Source organism: Salmo salar, chromosome 10 (assembly GCF_965601325.2).
Source record: "Salmo salar chromosome 10, fSalSal1, whole genome shotgun sequence".
NCBI lineage: Eukaryota > Metazoa > Chordata > Actinopteri > Salmoniformes > Salmonidae > Salmo > Salmo salar.
In genome coordinates, this window is record NC_138300.1 from 4,198,174 (window position 1) to 4,217,051 (window position 18,878).

At 47.2% G+C, this 18,878-nt stretch overlaps 1 protein-coding gene across 4 annotated transcripts in view; it reads left to right on the plus strand.

Annotated features, from left to right (window-relative positions):
* LOC106560708 (sex comb on midleg-like protein 2) overlaps positions 1–16,454 on the plus strand; it is a 45,121-nt gene extending 28,667 nt beyond the window's left edge. For 3 of the 4 annotated variants that reach the window (XM_045687246.2, XM_045687247.2, XM_082956679.1), the window contains 7 exons: positions 3,925–4,299; positions 10,967–11,170; positions 11,585–11,740; positions 12,542–12,667; positions 14,185–14,418; positions 14,830–15,014; positions 15,482–16,454. In XM_045687246.2, the coding sequence (XP_045543202.2) occupies positions 3,925–4,299; positions 10,967–11,170; positions 11,585–11,740; positions 12,542–12,667; positions 14,185–14,418; positions 14,830–15,014; positions 15,482–15,607 (1,406 nt within the window). In that variant the 3' untranslated portion in view covers positions 15,608–16,454. The remainder of the gene's footprint in view (positions 1–3,924; positions 4,300–10,966; positions 11,171–11,584; positions 11,741–12,541; positions 12,668–14,184; positions 14,419–14,829; positions 15,015–15,481) is intronic. The other variant, XM_014123867.3, reaches the window with a different exon arrangement.
* The last annotated feature ends 2,424 nt before the right edge of the window (positions 16,455–18,878 follow it).

The following is an 18,878-nucleotide window of genomic DNA, read 5'->3' on the forward strand; positions in this document are numbered from 1 at the left end:
TGATGATCTTTTTGGCCTTCCTGTGACATCGGGTGCTGTAAGTGTCCTGGAGGGTAGGCAGTGTGCCCCCGGTGATGCGTGGTGCAGACTGCACCACCCTCTGGAGAGCCTTGAGGTTGAGGGCGGTGCAGTTGCCGTACCAGTGATACAGATCAATAAAATCCTCTCGATTGTGCAGCTGTTAAAGTTTGTCAGGGTTTTAGGTGACAAGCCAAATTTCTTCAGCCTCCTGAGGTTGAAGAAGCGTTGTTGCGGGGGGATGCGGGTGGGTGGACCATTTCAGTTTGTCTGTGATTTGTATGCCAAGGAACTTACAACTTTCCACCTTATCCACTATGGTCCCGTCGATGTGGATAGGGGGATGCTCCCTCTGCTGTTTCCTGAAGTCCACGATCAACTCCTTTGTTTTGTTGATGTTGAGTGAGAAGTTGTTTTCCTGACACCACACTCCGAGGGCCCTCACCTCCTCCCTGTAGGTGGTCTCGTCGTTGTTGGTAATCAAGTCCACCACTGTTGTCGTCGGCAAACTTGATAATTGAGCTGGAGGCGTGCATGGCCATGCAGTCATGGGTGAACAGGGAGTACAGGAGGGGCTGAGCACGCACCCTTGTGGGGCCCCAGTGTTGAGGATCAGCGAAGTGGAGATGTTTCCTACCTTCGTCACCTGGTGGCTGCCCATCAGAAAGTCCAGGACCCATTTGCACAGGGTGGGTTTGATGAGCTTGGAGGGTACTATGGTGTTGAATGCTGAGCTGTAGTCAATGAACAGCATTCTTACATAGGTGTTCCTCTTGTCCAGATGTGATAGGGCAGTGTGATGGTGATTGCATCTTCTGTGAACCTGATGGGGTGGTATGCAAACTGAAGTGGTTCTAGGGTGGCCGGTAAGGTGGAGGTGATATGATCCTTGATTAGTCTCTCAAAGCACTTCATGATGACAGAAGTGAGTGCTACGGGGCGATAGTTATTTAGTTCAGTTACCTTTGCCTTTTTGGGTAAAGGATCAATGGTGGCCATCTTGAAGCATGTGAGGACAGCAGACTGGGATGCTCTGAGGACGCAGCTAGGGATGCCGTCTGAGCCAGCAGCCTTGCGAGGGTTTACACGTTTAAATGTTTTACTCACGTCGGCCACAGGGAAAGAGGTGGGGGGGTCGCAGTCCTTGTTAGTGGGCCTCGACAGTGGCACTATTATCCTCAAAGTGGGCAAAAAAGGTGTAATGTTTGTCTGGAAGCATGACGTCGGTGTCGGTGATGTGGCTGGTTTTCTTTTTGTTGTGCGTGATTTCCTGTAGACCCTGCCACATACGTCTCTCAGCCAGTGTAGAGGCTGTAGCCCTGCGTAATCCTCCTGGCCTCTCTGTCAGTGTAGACATGTAGCCCATCGTAATCCTCCTCTGTCAGTGTAGAGGCTGTAGCCCAGCGTAATCCTCCTCTGTCAGCCAGTGTAGAGGCTGTAGTGCAGCGTAATCCTCCTGTCCTCTCAGCCAGTGTAGAGGCTGTAGTCCTCCGTAATCCTCTCTCAGCCAGTGTAGAGGCTGTAGTCCAGCGTAATCCTCTTCTGTCAGCCAGTGTAGAGGCTGTAGTCCAGCGTAATCCTCTTCTGTCAGCCAGTGTAGAGGCTGTAGTCCAGCGTAATCCTCGCTCAGCCAGTGTAGAGACTGTAGTCCAGTGTAATCCTCCTCTGTCAGTGTAGAGGCTGTAGCCCAGCGTAATCCTCCTCTGTCAGTGTAGAGGCTGTAGCCCAGCGTAATCCTCCTCTGTCAGTGTAGAGGCTGTAGCCCAGCGTAATCCTCCTCTGTCAGTGTAGAGGCTGTAGCCCAGCGTAATCCTCCTCTGTCAGTGTAGAGGCTGTAGCCCAGCGTAATCCTCCTCTGTCAGTGTAGAGGCTGTAGCCCAGCGTAATCCTCCTCTGTCAGTGTAGAGGCTGTAGCCCAGCGTAATCCTCCTCTGTCAGCCAGTGTAGAGGCTGTAGCCCAGCGTAATCCTCCTCTGTCAGCCAGTGTAGAGGCTGTAGCCCAGCGTAATCCTCCTCTGTCAGCCAGTGTAGAGGCTGTAGCCCAGCGTAATCCTCCTCTGTCAGCCAGTGTAGAGGCTGTAGCCCAGCGTAATCCTCCTCTGTCAGCCAGTGTAGAGGCTGTAGTCCAGCGTAATCCTCTTCTGTCAGCCAGTGTAGAGGCTGTAGCCCAGCGTAATCCTCCTCTGTCAGCCAGTGTAGAGGCTGTAGCCCAGCGTAATCCTCCTCTGTCAGCCAGTGTAGAGGCTGTAGTCCAGCGTAATCCTCCTCTGTCAGCCAGTGTAGAGGCTGTAGTCCAGCGTAATCCTCCTCTGTCAGCCAGTGTAGAGGCTGTAGTCCAGCGTAATCCTCCTCTGTCAGCCAGTGTAGAGGCTGTAGTCCAGCGTAATCCTCCTCTGTCAGCCAGTGTAGAGGCTGTAGTCCAGCGTAATCCTCCTCTGTCAGCCAGTGTAGAGGCTGTAGTCCAGCGTAATCCTCCTCTGTCAGCCAGTGTAGAGGCTGCAGTCCAGCGTAATCCTCCTCTGTCAGCCAGTGTAGAGGCTGCAGTCCAGCGTAATCCTCCTCTGTCAGCCAGTGTAGAGGCTGCAGTCCAGCGTAATCCTCCTCTGTCAGCCAGTGTAGAGGCTGCAGTCCAGCGTAATCCTCCTCTGTCAGCCAGTGTAGAGGCTGCAGTCCAGCGTAATCCTCCTCTGTCAGCCAGTGTAGAGGCTGTAGTCCAGCGTAATCCTCCTCTGTCTGCCAGTGTAGAGGCTGTAGTCCAGCGTAATCCTCCTCTGTCTGCCAGTGTAGAGGCTGTAGTCCAGCGTAATCCTCCTCTCTCTGCCAGTGTAGAGGCTGTAGTCCAGCGTAATCCTCCTCTCTCTGCCAGTGTAGAGGCTGTAGTCCAGCGTAATCCTCCTCTCTCTGCCAGTGTAGAGGCTGTAGTCCAGCGTAATCCTCCTCTCTCTGCCAGTGTAGAGGCTGTAGTCCAGCGTAATCCTCCTCTCTCTGCCAGTGTAGAGGCTGTAGTCCAGCGTAATCCTCCTCTCTCTGCCAGTGTAGAGGCTGTAGTCCAGCGTAATCCTCCTCTCTCTGCCAGTGTAGAGGTTGTAGTCCAGCGTAATCCTCCTCTCTCTGCCAGTGTAGAGGCTGTAGTCCAGCGTAATCCTCCTCTCTCTGCCAGTGTAGAGGCTGTAGTCCAGCGTAATCCTCCTCTCTCTGCCAGTGTAGAGGCTGTAGTCCAGCGTAATCCTCCTCTCTCTGCCAGTGTAGAGGCTGTAGTCCAGCGTAATCCTCCTCTCTCTGCCAGTGTAGAGGCTGTAGTCCAGCGTAATCCTCCTCTCTCTGCCAGTGTAGAGGCTGTAGTCCAGCGTAATCCTCCTCTCTCTGCCAGTGTAGAGGCTGTAGTCCAGCGTAATCCTCCTCTCTCTGCCAGTGTAGAGGCTGTAGTCCAGCGTAATCCTCCTCTCTCTGCCAGTGTAGAGGCTGTAGTCCAGCGTAATCCTCCTCTCTCTGCCAGTGTAGAGGCTGTAGTCCAGCGTAATCCTCCTCTCTCTGCCAGTGTAGAGGCTGTAGTCCAGCGTAATCCTCCTCTCTGCCAGTGTAGAGGCTGTAGCCCAGCGTAATCCTCCTCTCTCTGCCAGTGTAGAGGCTGTAGCCCAGCGTAATCCTCCTCTGTCTGCCAGTGTAGAGGCTGTAGCCCAGCGTAATCCTCCTCTGTCTGCCAGTGTAGAGGCTGTAGTCCAGCGTAATCCTCCTCTGTCTGCCAGTGTAGAGGCTGTAGTCCAGCGTAATCCTCCTCTGTCTGCCAGTGTAGAGGCTGTAGTCCAGCGTAATCCTCCTCTGTCTGCCAGTGTAGAGGCTGTAGTCCAGCGTAATCCTCCATGTCCGTAGCACTGAAATGTTATAATCCCTCTGTTGTTTTTCCAGTCAACCTGCCAAAGAACCTGCATGTCATAACACCAGCCCACATCCCCTCCAAGCCTAGCCGTCGATCCATTCCTGCTCCCTTCCGGCTTCCCAACCCCCTGCCTCCGCTGCCTGTTAGGAAGGGGGTGCGGGGGCGGCGCCCCAAGAGTGAGACCATCGCCCTGCTGAAGGCTGTAGCTGAGGAAGCTGCAGCTCAGAACGGCACTGCTCCAACCTCTAACTCACACCTGGCTCCCAGGCCTCACAAGAAGAGAGGCCCTAAACCTGGCAGCAAGAGGAAGCCCAAGGTGCTCCAGAACGTTGTGTCTTCAGATGCTGCGGATGCCAAGCTGTCAGGGGGTCAACAGGACTGCTTCAGCTCTGTGGTCTCGACAGGTAAACTTGACGACAGCCCACCTCTCTAGCCAGCTGCAGCCTACCTCTCTAGCCAGCTGCAGCCCACCTCTCTAGCCAGCTGCAGCCCACCTCTCTAGCCAGCTGCAGCCCACCTCTCTAACCTTATATTACACCAATCACCTCCCTCATAATACCAACAAACCACACACCTAGAAACGTACCTCTGTTTCCTGTATTAAATTACTGTTAGCACTAAACAGTGTTAATTTATTGATCAATCAAATAAAGTGACTATGTATAGATAATAAACAGACAGTAGCAGCAGTGTACATGTAGGTAGGGGTAAAGTGACTATGTATAGATAATAAACAGACAGTAGCAGCAGTGTAAAAACAAGAGGTGGGGAGTAGAAGCTGTTAAGGAGCCTTTTGTACCTAGACTTAGCGCGTCGGTACCATCTATGACTAGGGTGGCTGGAGTCTTTGACAATGTTTTGTGACACCGCTTAGTATATAGGTCCTGGATGTCAGGAAGCTTGGCCCCAGTGATGTACTGGGCCGTACGCGTTACCCTCTGTAGCGCCTTACGGTCAGATGCAGAGCAGCTGCCATACCAGGCGGGGAGGCAACTGGTCAGGATGCTCTCGATGGTGCAGCTGTAAACTTTTTGAGGATCTGGGGAGCAATGCCAAATCTTTTCAGTCTCCTGAGGGGGAAAAGGTGTTGTCGTGCCCTTTTTCACAAGTGTCATGGTGTGTTTGGACCATGATAGTTTGTTGGTGATGTGGACACCAAGGAACTTGAAACTCTCGACCCGATCCACTACAGCCCCGTCGATGTTAATGGGGGCCTGTTCGGCCTGCCTTTTCCTGTAGTCCACGATCAGCTCCTTTGTCTTGCTCACATTGAGAGGTTGTTGTTCTGGCACCACACTGCCAGGTCTCTGACCTCTTCCCTATAGGCTGTCTCATCGTTGTCGGTGATCAGGTCCTACCACTAATGATGGTATCAGAGTCGTGCTTGGCCACGCAGTCGTGGGTGAACAGGGAGTACAGGAAGGGACTAGGCACGCACCCCTGATGGGAACTTGTGTTGAGGATCAGCGTGGCAGATGGGTAGTTACCTACCCTTACCACCTGGTGGCGCCCTCTCAGGAAGTCCAGGATCCAATTGCAGAGGGATGTGTTTAGTCTCAGGGTTCTTAGCTTAGTGATGAGCTTTGAGGGTACTATGGTGTTGAACGCTGAGCTGTAGTCAATGAACAGCATTCTCATGTAAGTGTTCCTTTAGTCCAGGTGGGAAAGGGCAGTGTGGAGTGCAATAGAGATTGCATCATCTGTGGATCTGTTGGGGTGGTGTGCAAATTGGAGTGGGTCTAGGGTTTCTGGGATAATGGTGTTGATGTGAGCCATGACCAGCCTTTCAAATCACTTCAATACTACCGACATGAGTACACGGCCACATGTCCCGTGTGGCTCAGTTGGTAGAGCATGGTGTTTGCATCACCAGGGTTGTGGGTTCGATTCCCACCGGGGGCCAGTACGAAGAAAAAAAAAATGTATGAAATGTATGCATTCACTACTGTAAGTCGCTCTGGATAAGAGCGTCTGCTAAATTACTAAAATGTAAATCTAAATGTCGGAGTCAGGCAGGTTACCTTAGTGTTAGTCTTGAGCACTGGGACTATGGTAGTCTGCTTGAAACATGTTGGTATCACAGACTCAGTCAGGGAGAGGTTCAAAATGTCAGTGAAGACACTCGTCACTTGGTCAGGGCATGCTCAGAGTACACGTCCTGGTAATCCGTCTGGCCCTGCGGCCTTGTGAATGTTGACCTGTTTAAAGGTCTTAATCACGTCGGCTACGGAGAGCAACAGCTGATGCTCTCATTTATGTTTGTGTTACTTGCCTCGAAGCGAGCATAGAAGTCATTTAGCTGGTCTGGTAGGCTCTGGGCAGCTCGGGCTGTGATTCCCTTTGCAGTCTGTAATAGTTTGCAAGCCCTGCCACATGCGTTGACCTTCGGAGCCGGTGTCGTGCGACTCAATCTTAGTCCTACAGTTAAGTTGGAACTTTACATACACTTAGGTTGGAGTCATTAAAACTCGTTTTTCAACCACTCCACAAATTTCTTGTTAACAAATTATAGTTTTGGCAAGTCGGTTAGGACATCTACATTGTGCATGACACAAGTAATTTTTCCAACAATTATTTACAGACAGATTATTTCACTTATAATTCACTGTATCACAATTCCAGTGGGTCAGAAGTTTACATACACTAAGTTGATTGTGCCTTTTAAACAGCCTGGAAAATTCGAGAAAATGATGTCATGGCTTTAGAAGCTTCTGATAGGCTAATTGACATAATTTGAGTCAATTGGAGGTGTACCTGTGGATGTATTTCAAGGCCTACCTTCAAACTCAGTGCCTCTTTGCTTGACATCATGGGAAAATCAAAAGAAATCAGCCAAGACCTCAGAAAAAAAAATTGTATTCCTCCACAAGTCTGGTTCATCCTTGGGAGCAATTTCCAAACGCTTGAAGGTACCACGTTCAGCTGTACAAACAATAGTACGCAAGTATAAACACCATGGGACCACGCAGCCGTCATACCACTCGGGAAGGAGACGCGTTCTGTCTCCTAGAGATGAACATACTTTGGAGCGAAGAGGTCAAATCAATCCCAGAATAACTGCAAAGGACCTTGTGAAGATGCTGGAGGAAACGGTACAAAAGTATCTATATCCACAGTAAAACGAGTCCTATATCGACATAACCTGAAAGGCTGCTTAGCAAGGAAGAAGCCACTGCTCCAAAACCGCCATAAAAAAGCCAGACTACGGTTTGCAACTGCACATGGGGACAAAAATCGTACTTTTTGGAGAAATGTCCTCTGGTCTGATGAAACAAAAATAGAACTGTTTGGCCATAATGACCATCGTTATGTTTGGAGGAAAAAGGGGGAGGCTTGCAAGCCGAAGAACACCATCCCAACCGTGAAGCATGGGTGTGGCAGCATCATGTTGTGGGGTTGCTTTGCTGCAGGAGGGACTGGTGCACTTCACAAAATAGATGGCATCATGAGGTAGGAAAATTATGTGGTTATATTGAAGCAACATCTCAAGACATCAGTCAGGAAGTTAAAGCTTGGTCACAAATGGGTCTTCCAAATGGACAATGACACCAAGCATACTTACACATTTGTGGCAAAATGGCTTAAGGACAACAAAGTCAAGGTATTGGAGTTGCCATCACAAAACCCTGACCTCAATCCCATAGAAATTTTGTGGGCAGAACTGAAAAAGCGTGTGCGAGCAAGGAGGCCTACAAACCTGACTCACTTACACCAGCTCTGTCAGGAGGAATGGGCCAAAATTCACCCAACTTATTGTGGGAAGCTTGTGGAAGGCTACCCGAAACATTTGACCCAAGTTAAACAATTTAAAGGCAATGCTACCAAATACTAATTGAGTGTATGTAAACTTCTGACCCACTGGGAATGTGATGAAAGAAATAAAAGCTGAAATAAATCATTCTCTCTACTATTATTCTGACATTTAACATTCTTAAAGTAAAGTGGTGATCCTAACTGACTTAAGACATGGAATTTTTACTAGGATTAAATGTCAAAAATTGTGAAACTCTTTAGCCAAATACATTTAAATTCAGTTTATGTAAACTTCCAACTTCAACTGTATATTGTCGCGTTGCCTGTTTGATGGTTCGTCGGAGGGCATCGCTGGATTTCTTGATACACATGGAAAACTGTTAAGTGTGAAAAACACAGCAGCGTTGCAGTTCTTGACATACTCAAACTGGTGTCCCTGGCACCTACTACCATACCCCTTTCAAAGGCACTTCAATGTTTTGTCTTGCCCATTCACCTTCTGAATGGCACACATACACAATCCATGTCTCAATTGTCTCATGGCTTAAAAATCATTTTTTAACCTGTCTCCTCCCCTTCATCTAGACTGATTGAACTGGATTTAACTAGTGACATCAATAAGGGATCATAGCTTTCACCTGGATTCACCTGGTCAGTCTGTCATGGAAAGAGCAGGTGTTCTTAATCTTTTGTATACCCAGTAAATTTCCTGACAAACATTTGTAGGTTTGCTACAGCTGTATAGAAAGATGTGTAGCCTACCATTGCCATTTGATATATTGAATGAGTGAATCATTTCAAAAGTCATACAAGGTATTTGGCTGTATTGTTACGATGTTATACATCAAGGGTGGCGAACCATCCTCCTGGAGAGCTGATGGCTGGCGAACCATCCTCCTGGAGAGCTGATGGCTGGCGAACCATCCTCCTGGAGAGCTGATGGCTGGCGAACCATCCTCCTGGAGAGCTGATGGCTGGCGAACCATCCTCCTGGAGAGCTGATGGCTGGCGAACCATCCTCCTGGAGAGCTGATGGCTGGCGAACCATCCTCCTGGAGAGCTGATGGCTGGCGAACCATCCTCCTGGAGAGCTGATGGCTGGCGAACCATCCTCCTGGAGAGCTGATGGGTGTACATGCTTTTATTCCAGTCCCTCTCTAACAAACTACGTATTTGAAATAAGCTGCTCAACCGGACCTTGATAAACTGGCATTGATGTGTTTGAGCAGGGCTGGATCAAAAGCCTGCACACCCAGTATTTCTCCAGACTGAGGGTTGACCACATGTGTTTTATACAGTTGTCAAACAGGTATTCTACTTTAGGGGGGGGTTAAGTGCGTTGCTCAATGACAGGAGATGGTACGGGGGTCAGAGAGCAGCATCTGTTTTGATGCCACATTACACTTTCTTTGTATACGTAGAGAGACACCACCAATTATTGGTCATGGAAATTTGGTTAAAAGTAATGGATTAGTCATCTTTCAAAATATGTTTGAACCATGATTTTAATTATTTCTCTTTGTATGTTCAGGGCTTGACATTAACCCATATCATCTAGTCCTGGACAAACCACTTGTGCGTGTGGTGCATTTTTGAAAAGTGTTTTTTTCCCCGCTAATTGCATTTTGGAACATTCATAGGTAGCCTATAGCCATGTGTGCATTGTTGAGATTATAATATGAAGAAATAAAATGTCTCTGCACTTGTCATCTTTGTTGTTTACCTTCCTCTCTCATGCGGTCTGTCTGTGTGTGTGTCTAGTCGTAGGCGGGAAGTCAGGTGGCAAGCTTAGGTCCAAAATAAACCCATCGAAACGCATTGGGCTTCTTTGGACAGATTTTGACGAGTGTGAAACATCTTGCTCTGCTTCTTCCTCTCTGATCCATCTCTGAGCCAGAAAAAAAACGGGACAATGGATTATGGTCGTTGTAGTTAATTATGATGTTTCTGTGCTGAACTTTTTATTTAATTTTATTTCACCTTTTTTTAACCTCTCTAGGGGTTGTGGGACGCTACCGTCCCACCTGGCCAACATCCAGTGAAATTGCAGAGCGCCAAATTCAAAAACAGAAATACTCATTATAAGAATTCATGAAACATACAGATTTCAAAAAGGCTTTACGGCGAAAGCAAACCATGCGATTATCTGGGAACAGCTCCCAGCAGAGAAATCATTACAAACAGTTACCAGCCAAGTAGACAAGTAACAAAAGTCAGAAATAGCGATAAAATGAATCACTTACCTTTGATGATCTTCATATGGTTACACTCACAAAATTCCCAGTTACCCAATAAATGTTTGTTTTGTTCAATCAAGTCCCTCTTTATATCCAAAAACCTCTGTTTTGTTAGCGCGTTTTGTTCCGTAATCCACTGTCTCAAACAGCATCCGGTGAAATTGCAGAGCGTGAAACTCAACAAAACAGAAATTCTCATAATAAACATACATAAAAGATACAAATGTTATACACCAGCTTAAAGATTAACTTCTTGTTAATCCAACCGCTGTGTCAGATTTCAAAAAGGCTTTACGGCGAAAGCAAACCATGTGATTATCTGAGAACAGCTCCCAGCAGACAAATCATTACAAACAGTTACCAGCCAAGAAGAGGAGTAACAAAAGTCAGAAATTGAGATAAATGTATCACTTACCTTTGATCTTCATATGATTGCACTCCCAAGACTCCATGTTACACAATAAATGTTTGTTTTGTTAGATAAATTCCCTCTTTATATTCAAAAACCTCCATTTTGTTGGTGCGTTTTGTTCAGTAATCCATTGGAACAAAGCGCGGTCACAACAGACAGACGAAAAATCAAAAAAGTACCATAAAAGTTCATAGAAACATGGCAAACGATGTTTATAATCAATCCTCAGGTTGTTTTTGTCATAAATAATCGATCATATTTCAACCGGACAATAGCTTCGTCAGTAGAAAAGGAGAAACGACAAAGGCGCGCTCCCGGTCATGCGCTGGACTCATGTCTGGAAATTTCCACTGTGCTCTCATTGAAACTGGTGTTTCTCCCTCAAGTAATTGAACCGACTTTGGTCAGTTGTTTAATAACCGGGGGGAAAAACCCCAGAATGTTGATTAATCGCTCAGCGCTAGTGGCCAGCCATCCTCCAGGAGAGCCTTAATGGGGCAGTGTTGTATTTTGAACAAGTAAAACATCAGTCCTACTTGTCCGAAGGACTAGTGGGTAAAATAGTCGAGCCCTGATGTTTCTCTTTGTGTGTTATATCAGTGTGTACCCCCAGTTTAATGTGTGTGTGTGTGTGTGTGTGTGTGTGTGTGTGTGTGTGTGTGTTATCAGTGTGTGTGTATGTGAACAAGCATGGGACCTGTGGGCCTCACCTGGACAGGAAGCAGATGCAGCGTCTTCCGGACCACTTTGGGCCAGGTCCTGTTAACGCGGTGCTCCAACAGGCAGTTCAGACTTGTCTAGACTGTTGTTACCAACCAAAGGTGCTGCTCAGAACTCTACAGGCACATGCTGGGGGAGGAGAGGCTGTCAGTGGTGAGGAGATGGCTACTGCCACAGACCTGCACTCACACGCCACAGACCTGCACGGACACGCCACAGACCTGCACGGACACGCCACAGACCTGCACGGACACGCCACAGACCTGCACGCACGCGCCACAGACCTGCACTCACGCGCCACAGACCTGCACTCACGCGCCACAGACCTGCACTCACGCGCCACAGACCTGCACTCACGCGCCACAGACCTGCACTCACGCGCCACAGACCTGCACTCACGCGCCACAGACCTGCACGGGCGCGCCACAGACCTGCACGGGCGCGCCACAGACCTGCACGGGCGCGCCACAGACCTGCACGGACGCGCCACAGACCTGCCATATTACCAGTCAGCCAGTCAACTGACAATGACTCTGTGTTTGACCTCATGTTGACCTCTGCCCCTAGTGAGGATGGATGGAGGAGTTCGTCTGGTAAAGCTGCCCTCAGCCTCCAGCGCCTCCTTCGTGCTCCGCTTCCTAGAGACGCTGTGTCGCACGCTGCAGAGTAATTTCCTCTTCAGCTCCCAGCCCTTCAGCCACATATACACCTACAGTAAATATGGTAACTACACCACAGCACCACCAAGTCAGGTAACTACAGCACCACCAAGTCAGGTAACTACAGCACCACCAAGTCAGGTAACTACAGCACCACCAAGTCAGGTAACTACAGCACCACCAAGTCAGGTAACTACAGCACCACCAAGTCAGGTAACTACAGCACCACCAAGTCAGGTAACTACAGCACCACCAAGTCAGGTAACTACAGCACCACCAAGTCAGGTAACTACAGCACCACCAAGTCAGGTAACTACAGCACCACCAAGTCAGGTAACTACAGCACCACCAAGTCAGGTAACTACAGCACCACCAAGTCAGGTAACTGCAGCACCACCAAGTCAGGTAACTGCAGCACCACCAAGTCAGGTAACTGCAGCACCACCGCAGTCAGGTAACCGCAGCACCACCGCAGTCAGGTAACCGCAGCACCACCGCAGTCAGGTAACCGCAGCACCACCGCAGTCAGGTAACCGCAGCACCACCGCAGTCAGGTAACCGCAGCACCACCGCAGTCAGGTAACCGCAGCACCACCGCAGTCAGGTAACCGCAGCACCACCGCAGTCAGGTAACCGCAGCACCACCGCAGTCAGGTACATTCAATGATAAATGTTGTCTTGGACAGGGCACTGTGTATATGTGTAGCTGTATGTCAGTAGCCGTGTTTCACAACATCTCTTCCCTGTGAGTCTGTACTAGCAGTGTGTCTGTACTAGCAGTGTGTCTGTACTAGCAGTGTGTCTGTACTAGCAGCAGGTCTGTAGCTGTAACAGCATCTCTTCCCTGTGTGTTTGTCTGTTCCAGTGAAGGAGGAGGCGTTGGAGGCCCCATCACTGAGCCAGGGGATTAAACGTCTGTCTAGAGACTCGTCCCCCTACGCAGCCCCCCTTTCCCCTAAACTACTGCGCACCGAGGCACACCTTTCAGAAGGTAGCACCAACCAATCAGCACCTAGCATACTGGCTCACATTACACACATCCAGTACATCAACACAAATTATATATAGAGGTTGGAGAAACAAGCAAACACCTTTTGATGATCAGTGACCTATTCTAAAATTGATTAAATTGTTTTTTCCTCATCAATGTACACACAATACCACATAATGACAAAGCGAAAACAATTTTTAGAAATGAAAAATACAAAACAGAAATACCTTATTTACATAAGTATTCAGACCCTGTGTATATAAGATCCCACAGTTGACAGTGCATGTCAGAGCAAAAACCAAGCCATGAGGTCAAAGGAATTGTCCTTAGAGCTCTGAGACAGGATTGTGTCGAGGCACAGATCGGAGGAAGGGTACCAAAACATTTCTGCAGCATTGAAGATCCAAAAGAACACAGTGGCCTCCATCATTCTTAAATGGAAGAAGTTTGGAACCACCAAGACTCTTCCTAGAGCTGGCCGCCCCGCCAAACTGAGCAATCGGGGGAGAAGGACCTCGGTCAGGGAGGTGACCAAGATCCCGATGGTCACTCTGACAGAAATCTAGAGTTCCTCTGTGGAGATGGTAGAACCTTCCAGAAGGACAACCATCTCTGCAGCACTTCATTAATCAGGCCTTTATGGTAGAGTGGCCAGACGGAAGCCACTCCTCAGTAAAAGGCACATGACAGCCCGCTTGGAGTTTACCAAAAGGCACCTAAAGGACTCAGACCATGAGAAACCGTTTCTCTGGTCTGATGAAACCAAGATTGAACTCTTTGGCCTGAATTCCAAGTCTCACATCTGGAGGAAACTTGGCACCATCCCCACGGTGAAGCATGGTGGTGGCAGCATCATGCTGTGGGGATGTTTTTCAGCGGCAGGAACTGGGAGACTAGTCTGGTTCGAGGCAAAGATGAACGGAGCAAAGTATAGAGAGATCCTTGATGAAAACCTGCTCCAGAGCGCTCAGGACCTCAGACTGGCGTGAAGGTTCACCTTCTAACAGGACAACGACCCTAAGCACACAGCCAATACAACGCAGGAGTGGCTTTGGAACAAGTCTCTGAATGTCCTTGAGTGGCCCAGCCAGAGCCAGGACCTGAACCCGATCGAACGTCTCTTGAGAGACCTGAAAATAGCTGTGCAGCGACGCTCCCCATCCAACCTGACAGAGCTTGAGAGGATCTGCAGAGAACAATGGGAGAAACTCCCTAAATACAGGTGTGCCAAGCTGTAGCGTCATACCCAACAAGACTTGATATTATTATAATATAGTAATATTTCAGAATAATATATGTATTTTATTTAGTTTGCAAAAAAAATCTGCCTGTTTTTGCTTTGTCATTATGGGGTATTGTGTGTAGATTGATGAGGGAATAAAATAATAATTTTAGAATAAGGCTGTTGGGTAGAAAAATTTACAAAAAGCAAAGGGGATGCACTGTATCATGGGATTGGGCAGATAGAGGTTAAAGTAACGGTCTTATAAGGCAGAGGACCATGTTTATCTCTACAGCAGATACTATGCCCCGTGAGGAGAACAGCCTTCTGAAGGAGCAGTGCTTCATGGACTCTAACTCCATGACGCCACGCCCCAAGACGCTGCGCAGCACCTCTGACTACCACACCCACTCCCAGGCCAGCAGCCCCTATTACCCATGCCATGGCCCCGGACGCGCTCACAGCACACCACTGCACCGCCATGCCTCCAACCCTGCGGACCTCCCCTGTACACACAGAGGAGTGGAAGGTAGGCCCTGTCAGAGCCTCTGTCCTCATGGTGTGTTGCTGTATCCAATACCCTACTATGCTCTCTATGTCAGTCTGGTTGTTGCTATGGGGTTGTTTTGTTTGAAGGCAACAAATCCCTGGAATATTTGATCATTGCGATCTCTTTGAAGTAGCGTAGTGGCAACATCATACCATATTAATGTTCAAATTTCGAGCCCTGGATTTAAACAACTCCGACATTAAATGGCTCAGAAACTATCTTATGGGCCATAATCAAATGGTGGATGTGAACGGGTCACTGTCTAAACCCAAAACTAATATCTGCAGATTACCACAAGAAAGACACATTTTTTTTCCCCCCTGCTGTTTATCTCTGAAGCTACAATGAGCTGTAGACTAGTTCACCGTGTCTTACTGCTCTGTTCTCCAGCCGCCAGCTCCACCACGGGCCCCGAGCCCACGGGCCCCGAGCCCACGGGCCCTGACAGACCGACCCCCAGGGGGGCGGGGTTGGGCAGGAACCCCTCTACCTGGTCTATCGATGAGGTCATGCAGTTTGTAAGCGACGCCGACCCCTCAGCCCTAGCCCCGCACGCTGAGCTGTTCAGGAAACACGTGAGTGACTTCTGACCATAGAGTTATAACCACTAGAGTAGAGTGAAAACGATTATTACTGACCATAGAGTTATAACCACTAGAAAACGACTGTTATTACTGACCATAGAGTTATAACCACTAGAAAACTACTGTTATTACTGACCATAGTTATAACCACTAGAAAACTACTGTTATTACTGACCATAGTTATAACCACTAGGAAAACGATTGTTATTACTGACCATAGTTATAACCACTAGGAAAACGATTGTTATTACTGACCATAGTTATAACCACTAGAAAACTACTGTTATTACTGACCAATAAGTTATAACCACTAGAGTAGAGTGAAAACGACTGTTTTGATGGTTATATACCAGCGTGCATGGTTTCTTCTGAATGATGCTAATCCTGGCTTATTTTTCTCTCTCTCTCTGCCTGTGTCTCTCTCCTGTCTTTCTGCCTGCGTGTCTGTCCATCCTCAGGAGATTGACGGCAAGGCCCTAATGCTGCTGAGGAGTGACATGGTGATGAAGTACATGGGTCTGAAGCTGGGGCCCGCCTTGAAGCTGTGTCACCACATAGAGCGGCTGAAACAGGGCAAACTGTAGAGCTGAAACACAGAATGGAAAAGGGCAAACTGTAGAGGTGAAACACATATATACTGAAACAGGGCAAACTGTAGAGGTGAAACTGGAGAGCTGAAACACAGACAAACAGGGCTAACTGTAGGGCTGAAACTGTAGAACTGTAACAGACTGAAACAGGGCAAACTGTAAGGCTGAAACAGGGCAAACTGTAAGGCTGAAACAGGGCAAACTGTAGAGCTGAAAGACACAGGCTGAAACAGGGCAAACTGTAGTAGGTCCCAGATTAGCCCAGCCTCACAGACCCCAGATGAATCACAGCTCACCCTACCACAGAATGTCCCACAGCGTCCCTTACAGGTGACCCAATACTCAACCTCTAACAGTCTCTTCAAGGGCACACAGCCCCCTCCAACTCTAGCCCCCAGCCTGCCCTAAGCCCTCTTTATCTCTGAGCTCTGTCACTCCCGTTATGTTATCTGTGGTAACATGCCTCTAACATACAGACAGTGTGGAAACATGGAAACACACGGTGTGGATCAGTGGAAACATGCGTCGTGCATCGCTGACACCACATTACCTCATCTCCTCCCCAGCCAATCAGAGCTGGGCAAGCCAAACAGAGAGAAGGCTGTGATTGGTTGGATCCCAAAGCAACAGACTCTCTCCATAGTGTTTACATTGAATAGCACAGACTGACTAACCTACACTAGGACATGCTAAGACTTTTTACTGAGTTATGTTTGATCTTGGTTCTGGATCCCAAAGATGTACAATGTTTTCTTCTATGACGTTATGTTTTTATTATTAATATCCTGATGATAAGGAGGATGTGTATATAAATGTAACCGTGACGATATTAGAAGCTAAACCTGTTTACAGCTGCAGAATGTCTGTTGTCTATTTCAATTCCTGTTAGTTCAAGAATGTGTCCATGATGCTGGATGATCTGCAGTTTAAGGTAGACCTTTGGCCTGTTGCCATGACGGTCACTAGCCTCTCATGGTAAAGGGTGAAATGTGTTAATATTGTTAGCAGGTGACTTTCCCCAATGTAAGATGGCCATTGTCTTAAACAGCTAGACGTTATATCTAATGCCTGTCAGACTGACAGACCATCAACCTCCAACCAGTGGAGATATTCAGCCAGTTCTTTTGAAACTCTAATTCCCTGTGACTGTGGTGTTTGATGTGGGTCATGCTGTTAGAGAGATCGCCCCTACTGGTGGTGTCAAGCACAGAGGCTTTGTCCAGTTTTCATCAAGACAAAACTGTCTAGAAAGATTATTTCCGAAGATTTCGATGCTGGTCGGCAGAAGTTATTTCAGATGACTGGTCAGTGATTCTAGAAGTTATTTCGAGACGGTCGGGACTGGTCGGACGGTCGGGATTCTAGAAGTTATTTCGGACGGCAGTGACTGGTCGGACGGTCGGATTCTAGAAGTTATTTCAGATGACTGGTCAGTGATTCTAGAAGTTATTTCGGACGGCAGTGACTGGTCGGACGGTCGGGATTCTAGAAGTTATTTCAGATGACTGGTCAGGGCTGGATCGTGCGGTCAGGACAGGTTATTTCGAGACGGTCGGGACTGGTCGGACGGCGGATTCTAGAAGTTATTTCAGATGACTGGTCAGGGATTCGGTCGAGACGGCAGGGCTGGTATTTCAGATGACAGCTCGTTCTAGTTTCAAGAGTAAAGGGGACATCATATTAAAGGGCTTTCTATCTAGGTTTCAGTTTGATATTAAAGGTGCTACACACAGGATTTTTTTAATTTAATTTTTGTGTTGTAATTTCAGAAAATGTCCATAATATATCTGCAGAAATAGTTTCACAGTATTGCTTACCGGCCAGCGTTGTGATTGACTGTGATATTCGCCTCAAAATGTAATAGTTTTGACTTTGTGACTGTGTTATCTAGTGGGAATCGCTCTGAAGTTGATATTTGTACAATGATTCCCTACACTATTCAGTGCTTGTTTTCTCACATAAACTCAAATTGAGCGAACAGTGTAGCACTTTAACAACCAGGGAATTACAAAAACAATTATTTCCACTAAATAACAGTTTGAATTTACAATGCAAAAATTCGACGACAAATCCTGTGTAGCGTCTCTTAATATTAGCACCAGTCGGCGATATCCTCACCTGTTATTGGTCCCTTCAGGACGTCATGTCAGTTGGACCATTTGTTAAAACAGATTTATGGGTTTAACCATAAATATCAGACACAAGAATGTACATTTTTGTAGAAAATAAATATTTTAATGAGATTATATATAAGTAGAAATGTGAAGATTATGGGTGAGGGAGGGACAATATATTTCATACTGCCTTTTTAATGCTTTGTATATCTTTTAGTTGAAACGGCCTCAACATAATGCAACAGAAGCTGCCTTGCTTTACTATGAGATCTCTCGGGGTCTTAGTTAATAGAAACGTTTGTAGCGTTCTGTTCTGGGTATTCTAAACCATTCTTCTGTTGTTGGTGAGTTGAAGTTAAGGACTCGTTGTGCCATAAAGCAACACAAGAACATAGTGTTCTTGTTAAAGTCTTTTAAAGCAGCTCAAATTACTTGAAAAAGATGCTGTAAGTCATGCTTGTTTATAAAGTCACACCTGAAATAAAAGTGTGTTTTCTGTTTAATAGATCTCCCCAATGGAAAGCAGCTTGTGTCCTCTTTGTTATGGTGTATGCTCCGGAGCCATGCTCTCCAACAGGACATCGTGAGCTACAAGTAGCTACCAGCCCACCTATGAGCTCGCCATGTAATTCTGAAAGAACATGCACTTTTTAAATATGTTCCATCACAAACTGTCATAAACAAAAAATCTCCCAGCTACTAACCAATCAAATCCACATTGATATTATCCCAGCCCTTGTTAGCCACTATTGGCTTGAAAAGCCAAACCTGACACAATAGCAATCTGCCAAATCATTTCCAGCAATATTGTCTCTGTCTGTTTGGTGAGCGCATTTGTCCATCACTCAATATGTAGCCTATTAGAGATGCTAGTAATAGTAATGGTCTTGTGGGTAGACAGACTTTGCCCAAAAACCTTAATTAAATGTTAACTGCGAAGTAGGCTTAACTGACTAAGATATCATGATTATTTGGTTCAATTGGGTGGTCATTGTTTTGCAAACTGCCATAACATATGCAGCAGCAGTAGGCCTAACAGAAACATGTCTAGACAAACACATTTCTCTCTCTAAATTTCGCAATTAAAGGGGAATTACACAAATACATTTGATTTGTTTGTTTTTTCCAGACATCAAAATGTGTCTTCTGAT